This window comes from Macrotis lagotis, chromosome 1 (assembly GCF_037893015.1).
Source record: "Macrotis lagotis isolate mMagLag1 chromosome 1, bilby.v1.9.chrom.fasta, whole genome shotgun sequence".
NCBI classification, from domain to species: Eukaryota; Metazoa; Chordata; class Mammalia; order Peramelemorphia; family Peramelidae; genus Macrotis; species Macrotis lagotis.
In genome coordinates, this window is record NC_133658.1 from 898,446,683 (window position 1) to 898,461,006 (window position 14,324).

At 47.1% G+C, this 14,324-nt stretch overlaps 1 protein-coding gene across 1 annotated transcript; it reads right to left on the reverse strand.

The window, feature by feature from the left end:
* Positions 1 to 881: 881 nt before the first annotated feature.
* SCNN1D (sodium channel epithelial 1 subunit delta) lies at positions 882 to 10,928 on the reverse strand. The gene is made up of 11 exons (XM_074217207.1): positions 10,618 to 10,928; positions 10,098 to 10,311; positions 8,889 to 9,082; positions 7,479 to 7,585; positions 5,496 to 5,659; positions 4,867 to 4,950; positions 3,697 to 3,814; positions 3,222 to 3,301; positions 2,988 to 3,106; positions 1,585 to 1,660; positions 882 to 1,232 (listed from the first exon to the last, which is right to left on the reverse strand). The coding sequence occupies exons 1-11, from the start codon at positions 10,926 to 10,928 to the stop codon at positions 882 to 884; spliced, it is 1,818 nt and encodes a 605-aa protein (XP_074073308.1).
* Positions 10,929 to 14,324: the final 3,396 nt, after the last annotated feature.

Consider the following 14,324-nt stretch of genomic DNA (forward strand, 5'->3'; position numbering starts at 1 on the left):
ACTACAGACAAATATAATAGAACCTCAAACTATCAAGCTACTAAAACTTAGATCTTCACCAAGACTTTTGGAACACACATATAAATGAACCAGTTTCTACCCTTGAGCAAATGCCATTCCATATTTGTAGAAGGAAGTGGGTAGTGCTGGAGAGGCTTTATTCTTTGCCCTGGGCTAGGGGGAAGAGGGGCATTTGGGGTGCAGCTGGATGGGCTGATGGATGGTGAATGAGTCTCCCACTGATGTCCTAGATTCCTCCTTCTCCCACTAGTTAAAGGTGCCTTCAGCTAAGGGGAAAAATTGAGAAGGTCACTGGGCCCACCTCAGTGCTTAGGTCCTTCAGCTCTCAGAATAACCCAAAAGGATATGGAAGGTATGGTCATGAGATCGCTCCATTTGGAGCCAGGGACCCTGAATCCACACAGAAGACACCAGCTGGATGGATACTTTTTATTACAGAAAAATAAAAATATAAAATAAAATAAAACCCAATCATTTTGGAAGCAAAGGAACCTTGTCTTTCCTTTAGATTCAGGGTCCCCAGGCTAACACTAGACTTTCAGACTAGTGTATATTGAGGCCTCGATCAGATAAATAAAGACAGACATAGACATCTACAATCCTCCAAAGTACACGCAGACATTCCACTCCCCCATGCAAAAGCATGCATGCACAGACACCCACAATCCTCTAGGAAAATACTCAGAGTATTTTTCACAGAGCATACACAAGTCCATGGATCAAGTATGCATAAGCATATAAGGAGAATGAGGGTTCCCCCTACCCCCTGGCACCCCCATCACATGCCAAGGACTGAATAATACTGACTGGGAGATTTAGGGCCCCCCAAAGTGTGCCTCTGGTCCTGGGGCTGGGTCACCCTACATCTTCAGGCCCGACTGCAGCCACGGCCCATGGAATCGTCCCTGGACAATGATGTTGACGGGATGTGTCTGAAGAGGGCCTGCGGAAATGTAGCTTCCCATCTTGGTCTCCACCATCCATGGGAGCTGAGATAGGTCCTGTTGGATGGTCAATGTTCTCACCCTCTCTCCAGGCCCCTCTGAAGCCTCTATGTTCCATGTCCTGGATCCAAAGAAGCGGCGGTAGCCCAGGATGAAGGTCAGGACCGTCGCATCCAAAAGGAGCTCTAATATTTCCACGACAGAGAGTACGGAGGACCCAAACCACAGGCTCCACTCAAAACTCATTTTAACCAAGAGCTTCCTGACCTGCCGAGGGAAGGGAACAGGCCAGAGAGTGTGAGCAGCAAGATGGGGCCAGACACGCTCTCCCTAGCTGAGGTCTGAGCAACTAGACACAGCCTGAAGCCTTGCCCTGCCCAGATACAATCCTCTGCTTGGCCTCTCTCATTTGCCCATTCCCCCTTGTCCTGGTGTCTTCCCCATAATTCCCCAGCTCCTCCAGACCCAGCCCTAGGAACTGGCCTCTTTTATTGGACCCAACCTCTCCATTTCTGCTTCCAACAGGACCCTAGCCCCTCTCCCTCAGGGTTCAATCCCACTCTTCTGGCTCCTCTGCCCAGACACCTTTGGCCTAGGCCAGCTCCGGCCTGATGCTCACCAGATATTTTGGAGTTTCATCCATGGAGAGATAATTGAGTTGTTGGTAGAATATGTGGACCCTGGCAACTTTGTTTCTGTTCAAGAAAAAAGCCGCAGAGGGATGAGCAAAGGGCTACCTCCCCCTCCCCCTATGTACCCTTCCTCTTGGGTCCCCCCGGGTCATCAGGCTCAGGTCAGAAGGACTGAAGAGGCTGGTGAGGTGGGGTTCTACCCACAGTCCAGGCTGGCTGGTATTTTTTTTTTTTTTGCAAGGCAATGGGGCTAAGTGACTTGCTCAAGGTCACACAGTTAGGTAACTATTGAGTGTCTGAGGCTGGATTTGAGCTCAGGGCCTCTTGACTCCAGGGCTGGTGCTCTATTCACTGCACCACTTAGCTGCCCCAAGACAGGTATTTTTTATAAAGGAGTCCAAAATCCCCCCCAGACCTACTTTTTGTCCCTGGAATTGTCCTTGTCCAGAGTCAGGATCGAGTCCTAGAAAGAAAAGAAAAGGCTTCCTTACTGAGTCTGACCTCAGCCCCTTCCTCAGCCTCTCTCTTAGCCAGGGGTGGGGGTGGTGAGGAGGCTCTCAGTGACTATGGGGCATTGGGATGAGGAGCCTGCCACTCCCTAGCCGGGTGACCTTAGGCAAGTCCCTTTACCCCTCTGGGACTGTTTTTTCTCCTCCATCTCTTGAATGGGGAAAGGGTTGGTTTTGATGGCCAATAGAAGGTACTTTCTAGGCCAAGATTTGAGACCCTAAGTTTATGTTTTCTTCTACATAATCCATGGAGTGTGTTTCTCTGTCTCTGTCTCTGTCTCTGTCTCTCTCTCTCTCTCTCTCTCTGTCTCTGTCTCTTTGTCTCTCTCTCTCTCTCTCTTTCTCTCTCTCTCTGTCTCTGTCTCTCTCCCCCTCTGTGTGTGTGTGTGTGTGTGTGTGTGTGTGTGGCTGGAAATGAGCAATTATTAAGCTCCTACTGGATGCCTCCATAGTGCTAAATACTCTTCAAATATTGGCTCATTTGATTTCTGAGAGGGTGGTGCTGTTACTATTCCAAATTTATGGTAGAGGAAACAGAGGCAGACAGAATTGAAGTGACTTTGACAGGGTCACACAGCTAGAAAGTATCTGATATGAATTTGAATCTTCCTGACTCTAGATGCAGCTTTCTATCCACTGTACCACCCGATCGCCTAGGCATGCCTATATCTGCCCAGATGTGCTCACATTCATGGTACACCTGTGCATGTCCATACATGTGTGTATGTAAGGGATTGTTAACATCCTTGAAGACATGACTCAAAGCCCCTCTGGCCAGGATTTGTTCCTCAGAAGACACTGAGCTTTTCTGAGTTTTTGGGGTCTCTGTTCTTCCCTCATCCCCATTCTCATCCCCCACCCCCAGCTTTGGGACATCTTACCTCTGATACCCATTTGATGACTCCTGCTGAGAGTTTGTACAAGGATTCTCTGTGGAGATACCCAAAGGTCCCCTATGTTGGAGGGCCAGCAGACAGACTGTCTCCTTCCCCACCCACACCTATAGGCCCCACCCCAGATTGAAGGACCACCAGATTGCCTCCCTCCCAACTCCCACCTATGGGATCCCCCAATCCAACCCCCTGCTGCTGGGGGTGCCATCACTCATGCCCTTACCCACAGGGCTTGGGGCAGCGCTTCATGCAGTCAAACCTGTGCAATTTCAGATTTTGGTAGAGTTTGTAGAAGCAGTGACCTAGAAGGGGGAGGGCAGAAATGTCCAACAATTGGCCTGGTGTCCCAGGTAGGCATCCAGGATCCTGGGTGGGAGAATTGGGCATGGGGTGCTATGTGGGAAGTTGTGTGAGAGAGGGCAAGGTGAGGTGGGATCTTTCTCCTCTGATTATATATGAGAAGAGGGTAGGGATGATCTAGCTTGAGGTGGGGAGACTCTGAACCCCAACAGCCAAGTCCTCTGTGGATGGGGAGGAAGGCCCCCATCAGGAGAGAAGCCAATGGGATGAAAGGGGGAAATTGAGCATGGTATAGTAAGGACCTCTGAAGAACCTTTGGGAAGAGGTGGCTGCCAGTCTATCTTTAGCCACTCATAACCCTCTCCCTGCCCTTCCTCTGCCTCCTAGACCTTCTCACCCCAGGCTGGATGTTGGTTGTAGTTGCAATATTGAGCTCCATCAGGGAGTGGGTAGAAATAATAACCACAGCCGCATGTCTGGATCATTAGCTCCTGGAAGCAGGAGTGCAAACAAGCCTGGAGGGAGGGTGGGAGAGGGTTGGTTAGCCAGAGTGCCCAAGTCTCTTTCCCCTGGCTGGAGTAGGAGAATGAATGAGCACTCCCAGAATCCTTCACCTGAGGTTCCCAGGTTCTGGGTAGCCATCTGGCAGGGTGGGTCCCTCAAACACTCACCCCTGGGGGTTCCTCCACTTTAGAGGTTACCTGCCCCTGGGAGGATTACCTAGATGGCAGGGAGTGCCTGGGATCTTTCTGGGTGGGGGCAAGTGATATCCCCTGGGAGGATTAGGTATTTGAAAGGCTTCCCTTTGGATGAGTGCTTAACTTTATTCTGTTTTATTCTCCCCCCCCCCCGCCCCCACCAGGGTGCCACAGTGGCTCTGAGACTCACCCAGAGGAGGATGAAAGCTTGATGGAGCTGGGGGGTGGGGAAGCTCTTACTGAAGGTCTTCTTACAGTTAGAATGTTTGTCCTTTATTTATTTACTTTTTTTAGTTTTTGCAAGGCAAATGGGGTTAAGTGGCTTGCCCAAGGCCACACAGCTAGGTCATTATTAAGTGTCTGAGGCCAGATTTGAACTCAGGTACTCCTGACTCCAGGGCTGGTGCTTTATCCACTGTGCCACCTAGCCACCCCTGTCCTTCATTTTCAAAGAAGACCATGACATCAGGGAGGTGATGCCATGACAAGCACATGAATTGGATTGGGGGAGGGGGGCTGTGCTAATTCACAGCTTCACTTTCTCCTCCAGAGCCATCTGGGTCCAGTGGTTAGATGTAGATCAGAAAGACTAGAGATGGCCCTGGATGTGAGTCAGTCAGGATTAAGTGACTTGCCCAAGGTCACACAGCTAGTAAGTGGCAAGTGTCTGAGATCAAATTTGAACTCCCACCCTCCTGAATCCAAAGGTCAGTGCTCTATCCACTGCACCAGCAAGGGCTGGATGCCCAGACAGTAGTGATGTGGGAAAAGGTTTCTTTTTGAAGTGTTGGTTATAGGAACTAGCTGAGGCCCCACTGGGCTGGGGAAAGGAAAAGGAGGAAATGGAGCTGGAGGGGAAAGGCTGATACCTGTCTGGAATAGAGATTGCCATCCATGTCTTCATGGTCTTTTCTGCAGTGGCCATATGGCTCCTCTAGATGATGCAACTCATCCTGGGGAGACACAAAGGGTGCCCCCACTTAGTCCTTCAACCCTAATTCACCCACAGGCAAGGGTCCAGCTGTCTTTGGGTCAGTTATCAGGTCACTGGGCACTTTATTGGGAAGCCAGGAAAGGGTGTTGGTATGTGACATCAGAAAAGGCTCAGGGGGAAGAAGGGGACAGAGGCTGATCTTAGGACTGGGGACAACAGTTAAGATCACACATCTAGAGTTGATAAGGCCAGATCTATTAAGGGGAATGGGGCAAATATCCCATCTGAGGTTCCGCTTCTATGCAAAGAAGGACCTCAGGGACCACAGGATCATGGATTTTGATCAGGAATTGCCCTTAGAGGTCATCCAATACAATCTTCCCATTTACAGATGAGGAAACTGAATTCAGAGAATAAGTGACTTGCCCAAAGTCATATAGCTAGTCAGTGGAAAAGTATTCTCTGCTTCTCAAACTATCATTTTCTGTATTCTACTACACTCACCCCTTGTGAACCTTGTTTCTGGGGTCTTGCCTCAGTCCTCTCCCTGGCTCCCCATCTCACCTCCCTCACACTGATTGTGGTTTCAATGCCTGGACGAATGTTGAAGCCCTCATGTTCCAGAGAAGGTGTCTGGTTCCGGGCGTGGATAATGACCTTGAACCCAGCCTCAGTGGACATCAAGGGAAGGGAATTGTCCTGCTTGGCCTTGAGAGTGAGGCTGATTCCTGGCAACAAGAAAAAAAAAAGCTGAGAAAGACTATTGGTCCAGACAACTGCAGTTCTTTCCACCCCAAGCTAGGCTGGGTGATCCTCTGGGTCAGAACCTAGAGTTCAAGGCTTTCTATCACTTGGGGCAGTTTCTCACACTATGACACCAGCCCTGCCCTTTCCCATACTTCATGGCCCAGCCCAAGGTGTCAGATACATTGCCCCAAACCCTCCCAAATATAGCTCAAACCAGTAATTGAGGAATATATAACAAAGCAAATAAAAATGCAATAGAGCATAGATAATATTCCATTTTAAAATCAGGTTTACATGACCCTTTGGGGATCCTTATGGAAAGTTCATGGATCTTTATTCTATTGAATTGGAGACCACTGGTTGGGCCAAAGTAGACTCTATTTGATCTAAACTTCCTCATGTGTAAAGTGGGAGAGTGGACCCAATCTCAGATACTCTCCTCTGCCTTCCCACACACTGGGAATTTTTCTAGTACTGCCTCCCATGTGTAGAACATTCTTCATCCCTGATAAAGATCTTCCTTCTCAGTAAGGCCTGGCTCAGAAGTCACTTCCTCTATGGAATCAGCCTTGATTTGAATAGGGATACCTCATATTTTTTATTTATTTATTCATTTATCAGCTTAATATATTTAGTTTTTCCCAATTACATGCAAAGTTAATTTTCAACATTCATTTTTTTAGAAAGATTTTATTTATTTTGAGTTTTATGATTTTCCCCCTATTCTCGCTTCCCTCCCCCCACCCCCACAGAAGGCATTCTGTTAGTCCGTATATCAACATTCTTTTTTTTTAAAGGCAAGGGGGTTAAGTGACTTGTTCAAGGTCACACAGCTAGGTAATTATTAAATATCTGAAGTTGGATTTGAACTCAGGTCCTCCTGATTCCAGGGCTGGTACTCTATCCACTGTGCCACCTAGCTGCCCCTTCAACATTCATTTTTGTCAAATTTTGAATTCTTGATTTTTCTCCATTCTTCTCTTCCCTCCCTTCTCCCCATGATAACAATCTGACATAGGTTGTACATGAACAACCATGTTAAACATATTTCCATATTAGTCATGGTGGATCATTCATATTTCTGCAGCCTCATATGGGGAGCACTGGCCCTCTACCTTAAGTGCACATTTGTTGAATTTAAATGAATTAGAGAGTTTCTGAACAGGCATCATCCTTCTTAGCAGGATCATGGAGTTGATGAAATTTATTCAGGGGTCCCAGACTTTCCTTTCTAGGTACCCTCCAAAGGTATCATCTCCTGCCTGTCTGACCCTAGTCCTATGACTTCTCTGGAGGACCTGAATCAAACCCCCTAGCTCCTCTGGATCTCAGTCCCTTATCTATAAAATGATTCTAATTTGTAGCCTCTATTAGAGAGATTTGAATTTTAGCAAGAATCAAAATCTTTCACCCTAATTCTAACTTCAAGAAACAGCTTCCATTATTTCAAGGTTGGGAGGGAGGAGTATATATGTGTCATTCCCCCTATCCCCAGGATTGTAGATTTAGGGGTGAAGAGACCTAGGAAGTCTTCTGGTTCAACCTTTAAATGTGGAAACTGATGCTCAAAGAAGGGAGATGATCTGTCTAAAGCTGGTAGAATTGAGATTTGACTCCAGGTCTTTGTAGTAGATGCTGTTCTCTACATTCTTTTCCAATGGATTAAGGTTTATGTCCAAAGGGATACCTGAAGGGGAACTAGCAATTTCTATGTTTTTCCTTAGCACTTCCAGTCTCTCAAGTGCTCCATTTCCTCTATGTTCACCTCCCCATGGGATTACCTGCCCCCACTGTACCTACCATGAATGAGCCCAGACTGTTTAATTTTCCAAAAATCATTCTTTTCTTGGTTGTGGAAGGTGTAACAGCTTCCATAGACAGGGTGATGGAAGACTCTCTGGAAGTCTCTATGGAAGTCAAAGAAATCCTCATTTAAATTGTCCTGGGCCTTTGAGATTAGCTGAAATGACCTCAAATCCTTCTCTGCTCTTTCCTCACAATCATTGGGCATACCCTTAGTCTGGCTTGGTTCATTTGATTCCTTGGCTTTAGGACCAAAAGGAATCTTAGCAATCATTTAATAACAATATCAGGGCAGCTAAGTGGCACAGTGGATAGAATACCAGGCTTGGAATCAGTAACACTCATCTTCCTGAGTTCAAATTGGGCACTTACTCTGTTTACCTCGGTTTTCTCATCCATAAAATGAGCTGGAGAAGGGAATGGCAAACCACTCTAGTATCTCTCAAGAATGGGGTCATGAATCTGGCACGTGACTGAAACAACTGCACACAGCAATATCCCCCAATGTCATAGACTTAGAGATGAAAGGGACCTTAGAGATCAGATTTTGCAGGGAAAAAACCTGAGACCACCCAGAGAAATGACTTGCTTAAGGTCACACAGAAAATAAGTGACTGAGTCAGGATTCAATTCCATCTTCTGACTCCAAGGTTCTATCCCTACCCTCCCAAGGTCTTGGAATGTCCCTCCTTAGCAATTCTCAGTCTTTAATCTGGGTGACTATGGACTGGGGTGGGTGTGGAGGGAGCTTTGCCAGTGCATGTCTGCCAGGAGGGATTGGTTCTCAAACCTCCCTCCTCACTGTCCTATTTGCCTGGTTTCCTTCCCAGCTTCTCGCTCTTCCCTAGCTGCCCTTCACATGTCTCCTGGCATACCACCCACTCCCAGCCGCTCTTAATAACATCCCTTGCCCCACTCCCATTGATCCTGTTATGTTACTCATTTTTCTCTGATTTCTTACTTTCTAGATCCCCTTCCTGACAACCACATTGTATTCAGGACCTTGCTAATTCCTTACTGCTGTTCACTGCTCATCCCGACCATCCCCCTCATCCCGTTTTCCTCTTCTCCTTCCATCAGTCCTAATAGCCTTCGTTGCATCCTCAGAATCCCATTTTCCCCAAGGTCTCAGGCCTCCTACTCCCCTGAAGCCCTGTTATCAACTCCTGACAGGCTCCCTGGCACCCCTCCAATAGCCCTTCACGCTACCCCTTTCTCTGATCCTTCCCCCACCTCTTGATGGCCTTTCCTCTCATCAGAAGAGGAGCTAGCAAATTCCTCTGATAGCACCCCTTCCTTGTTCTCATTGTTCTCCATCACACTGAGATCTGTCATTGCTCCTGAGAGGCTCCCCCCATCTCCACACCCTCAACCTCCCTTCCTCCAGCTTGTATCCTTGACACTCACTGCTTTCGACAGGCTTCCCCATTGAAGTAGCAGCTGATGATGAAGTTGCTATTATGGGCTTCATAATTAGATGTCTCATTTTGGGGGTGAAGCAGGGCCATAATATTGATGAAATGGAACTGGTACCACTCTTGGATGGCCATGACACCAGAGGAGTGAGTGCGGTGAAAGCAGTCACCACCTGTGCTGTTACACTGCAGTGGAGGAGAGAGGTATCAACTGATGCCTACCGGGATTGAGGGGTCTTGCTTCTTGCCTGCCCCCTGTGCCTTGCCTTCTATCATAAGAACCTGAAGTCAATGGACACCATTGCAGACCCAAGCATAGGGTCCCCTTTCTCTGCTCCATTCAGCCTTCCCCCTGACCTTTGCAGTGAGAGACAATGGAAAGAGAGTGGACTTGGAATTAGAGATCCAGGAGTGCCAGAATCTCTGAGTCCCCAAATTGGATCTCAGAGGTCATTGAGGTCTGCCAGCATTTAAATAGGAATCCTTTCTATTATATTGCATGTGAAGAGTTTTTCCAGACACACTGTTAAAACCATGCCACCTCCATCTTGTACTGATGAAATTGATTTCTTGAACCAAAATGTCAGACTTACATTTATCCCTAAGACATTTCCTCTTCTCAGATTTGGCTCAAAGTTCTCCACTATTAAGATCTACTTGGAGCCTTATCCTGTTATCCAGGTTTGTGCCCCATGCAATTTGCTAAGTATATTTGTATATCTATAAGGATACAAGTACATCTATATATTTGATTAGGCAGTTAGGTGACAGAGTGGATAGTGTCAGACCTAGAGTCAGGAAGAATCATCTTCCCAAGTTCAAATCTGCCCTCAGTTGACCCCGGGTAAGCCACTTCACTCTGTTTGTCTCAGTTTTCTCATCTGTTAAATGAGCTGGAAGAAGGAAATGACACCTCTTCTGGATTTTTGCCAAGAAACCCTCAACTGGGGTCTTGAAGAGTTGGACACAACTGAAAAATGATCCTCTCTGGGCTCCAATGTCCTTAACTTTACAATGAAGCAGGTGCCCAAATGACCTCTAATTTCTAAACTCTAACATTCTGTGATTCTGAGTCACCTTGTAGGGTCTAACATCTACAAGCTCTAGTCACCCTATTGCCACACATCTCTATTCTTGTTGACTCTGTCCCTAGCAGAGGGTTGGACCTCATTGGGAAGAAGTGTTATGAGGTTGCACTCACCAGCTTGAACCCCACTTTCTTTGTAGTCTGTGGATCCAGATTCTCCAGTTGGATCCCTCGGTCGAGATGAAAGGGCCTGTCAGAACTGGGACTGGTAGTAGGGTAGCCTTGACTCCCTGCTTGGCTTTTAGTAATGTTTAACTTGTATAAGGAGTAGATGTTCTCCTGGGCAAATTCATCCAGATCCTCCAGGTACTGCTGCACAAGCAGAGACCTATTGGATGATAGGATTTAGAGCCTTGGAGGGGGGCAGCTAGATGGTACCATAGTGGATAAAGCACAGGGCCTGGAATCAGGAGGATCTGTGTTCAAATTTGACCTCAGAAATTTCCTAGGGGTGATCTTGGGCAAGTCACATAATTCTGATTATCTCCCACCCTCCACTCCCCCCAAAAGAGATTTAGAGTACTGCTCATAGAAGCCCAGTAGCTATTGCTTATTCATGGATGGAATGGATTGAACTAGTGCCCTCAGCTAGGGATCTCTATGACTCAAGGACTCAGAGACCCCGACCTCTTACCTGGGAGGGTTCATGTCACAGAGTGTAATGGATGGAAATATCTTGGGTTCCGAGTGTATGGAGACAGTCAAGATGACTAAGTATTTCCAGTACTGCATGAAGAGCAACACGAACTGCCAGGAGAGCATGCCCAAGGTAGCCAGGAAGAGCAGACTCCAGAAGGCTGTCTTCAGGCGGTTATGGCGAGTGCAGACGAGCCGTATCATGCCATGGATGGTTGTGTTGGTACAAAAAAAGTTGAACAAGTCCCCAAAGGAGTCATAGAACTCTATCAGTCTCTCACCCTTCTGCTGCTCTCTAGTGGTCTCCATTATCCTAAACCTGGGATTAAGGAGGAAAAGCAGCAATAGTTCAATACCCAGGGCTGACATACATTCCCTACTCCTTAAAGCTGGCTAATAGACATTTGTCCTTGGGGACTCTTGCCTGGACATGGAGCTCACCGATTTCTGTGTGCCTTCTGAATCAAGGTCACCCACCAACATTTGCCAAGCACTTTATCTAACACTATCACATTGGAGGGCAGTTGGATGGTAAAGTGGTTAGAACACCAGTTCTAGAGTCAGGAGGACCTGAGTTCAGAATGTGGAACCAGATACTTCCTAGTTGTGTGTCTCTGGGCAAGTCATGTTAGTCTCAGTTTCCTCATTTGTAAACTGAGCTGGAGAAGCAAATGATAAGCCACTCCATTTTCTCTGCCTAGAAAACCCCAATTGGCATCGTGAAGAGGCAGACACCATTGAAAAGAACTGAAGAAGTACAGCAGCCTCCCCTTGGAGCCTCACAACAATTCTGAAAGGGAAATTAAATGAGATAATGATTGTAATGTGTTTTACATAGTAGCAGGTACTTTTTGTTGCTGTTTGGTCATTTCAATGTTTCTGACTCTTCATGACCCCATTTGGGGCATTTTTTGGCAAAGGTACTATAATGGCTTGACATTTCTTTCTCCAACTCATTTTACAGATGAGGAAATTGATGTCAAGGGGGTGAAGTGATTTGCCCAGGGTCACTCAACTAGGAAGTACCTGGGGGCAAATTTGAACTCAAGATGATGAGTTTTCCCGACTCTAGACCTGGTGCTTTTTCTACTAGGGCGCCCCCTAGTTTCTCCATCACCATCATCATCTTTATAGCATTTGTATAAGGCTTTGAGGTTTTCAAAGTGCTTTACAAATATTATTCCATTTCATCCTTACAACAAGGATCTGGGGTAGGTGTCATTGCTGTTGCTGTTTGTCCTTCATTTTCAGAGGATTGGTGGCATTACTCTTGCCTCAAGAATGAATTGGATTTAAGTGAGGCAGAGTCACAAAGTTGCTAGCTTCACTCTCTCCTCCATAATCATTGAAGTCCAGTGGCAAGACAAGAGTTAGGACAGCTGGTGATGGCTGGGCTGCAGTGGGTCACCTTGATATTTCCAAATTAAGGTCTTTCCTAGGCCTCAGTCTGTCTGAGGAATGTCCATTCAATGCTATTATTGCACCCATTTTACAGTTGAGGAAACTGATTCAGACAGAGGTGAAATCCTGGTTCCAGGTCCAATGGCACTACCTGGAGGTCTCATTAATCCTAGAGATATTTCTATAGTGTTTTAAAGTTTACAAAGTCCTTTACATCTGTTACTTAATTTTTTACAACAATGTTGGGAGTAGGGTTCTGTTGTTCCCCTACTGAGGGTTGGAGAGTTGAAGTAATTTGTCCAGAATGGTCATACAGCTAGCAAGAATCAGATTTGAACCCAAGTCTTCCCGAGAGTAAATCCAGCCCTTTTTAACATTACATTCTCTATCTCTTAATTGTGGCACCAGGCCATGGTCCACTGTGAGCATGCAAGAGCTAGCATGTCTCTTGAGATTCCAACCTTTGTTGGCATACAGTTTGATTCAGTGGTAGAGAACCTACTGTGTGCTGGCCATTGCTTGGACCCAACTGGGGAAATCTTCACCAACTGAATTGGAGACAGGACCAGGAAGCCTGGAAGAAGAGGGCCCAGGGCAAAACAGTGGAAGTGACCTGAAGAGGCTGAGGATGCTCAAGGCAGGACCCTGTTGACCTTCTGGTCAAGGTCTGCGAGTGAAGAATGAGCTCGACAGAGTAGAGTGGAAGTCAGGGGAGGCCAGGGCTGGGAGGTGACCACTCAACTCCCTTCATAATAATGTTTGTCTTCATTTTCAAAGAAGACCACAACATCAGGGAGGTGATGCCATGACAAACACATGAATTGGATAAGAGTTGGGGGGGGGGGGGCGCTGTGTTAAGTCCCCAGCCTCCCTTTCTCCTGCAGAGTCATCTGCATCCAGTGGCCAGATATGAATCCGGACAACTGGAGATGGCCCTAGATATAAAGCAATCAGGGTGACCTGACTTGCCCAAGGTCACACAGCTAGTAAGAATCAAGTGTCTGAGGTCAGATTTGAATTCTTGTTCTCCTGAATCCAAGGCCAGTGATCTACCCACTGTACCACCTAGTTGCCCAGCTCCCTTAGCATCTGGGTCACAGGAGTGTGAGCCTGTTGATTGGGATCATGTCTCTGTTCATGGTGGGCTTATCCTTCATGGAATGGAAAACCACTGGGGAAAGTGTGCTAGGTTTGGAGTTAGGCAAACTGGATTAGAATTCCTTTTCTGTCACTTAAAATCTGAGCAAGCTGATTCCCTTCTCTGGGCTTCAGTTTCTGTCTTGTGTTTCAGGTAACTTCTAAATCCTTTCCACTGACCCCATGACTTTGAGTTGCTAAGGGGCCTTGGAGAGAGGGGAAAGGCCAGTTGGGTATCTTCTGGATTGTTTAGGCAATATGCATTCCCAAAGGAAAGTATCCAGGGTGCAGGCTGTCCCATGGTTGGGGGGACTGACCCAGAGGAAGAACTAATATCATCCTATTCCTACCCCTCTACCTTCACAGTCAGAGACATAGGCCAGGCACAACCCCTCTACTTCTAGGTTATCTCATGTTGCCTTGGGAGAGGCCCATTCCTACCCATAAACAAGCAGCTCTTATTGGTAGATCAGAACCAGGTCCCTCAGGGCCCCTGCCCAGGCTGGGGAGGGTTGTCAGGCCCCATAGGAGGCTTGGTTGTCCTGAACTTGGTGATACAGGGACAAGGTAGATGCTCCAGCTCAGTAATGGAGTTATCAAAGGGGGAGGAAGGAAAGGAAGAGGGGGGCAATCAGAGCCTGGGTGTTTAGTGGGTTTTTACATGAGCTAGAGGGAGGCTTCCAGCTGTAGATGGGCATCCCCTCCTAGGGCCAGAGAGCTGGGACTTTTGTGGGGCCTGGAACCCATGGTTGGGGTAGATCAGAGAGAGCTAGGGCTTAGAGGACAGAGTACTCTCTGTTTGAAGAGTTGACTTTTCCTCTGGTCCTAGAGGCTGCAAGGTGACTTATTGGTTATGATTAAGAAGGTTCACCTACTCTGACCTGGGCTGGTTTCTTCTGGGATAGTGAATTCCAGGAAAATCTCATTTGGCTTTCAAAGTCCTTCACAACCTGCTCCTTTCCTACCTTCCCAATCTTTTTGACCTTTGTGTTTTTCCATGAGTCCCAGGATGCAATCTCAAAAGCCTCCATTATACATGGTGCCTCTGCTCCCTCCTCCAAACTTTGCCCTGGTCCCCTGGTCTGGAATGCTTTCTCTCCCCCCTCCATTTCTTTAGAATTCTGCTCCCTCTTCCGAACTTTGGCCTGGTCTCCTGGTCATGAATGT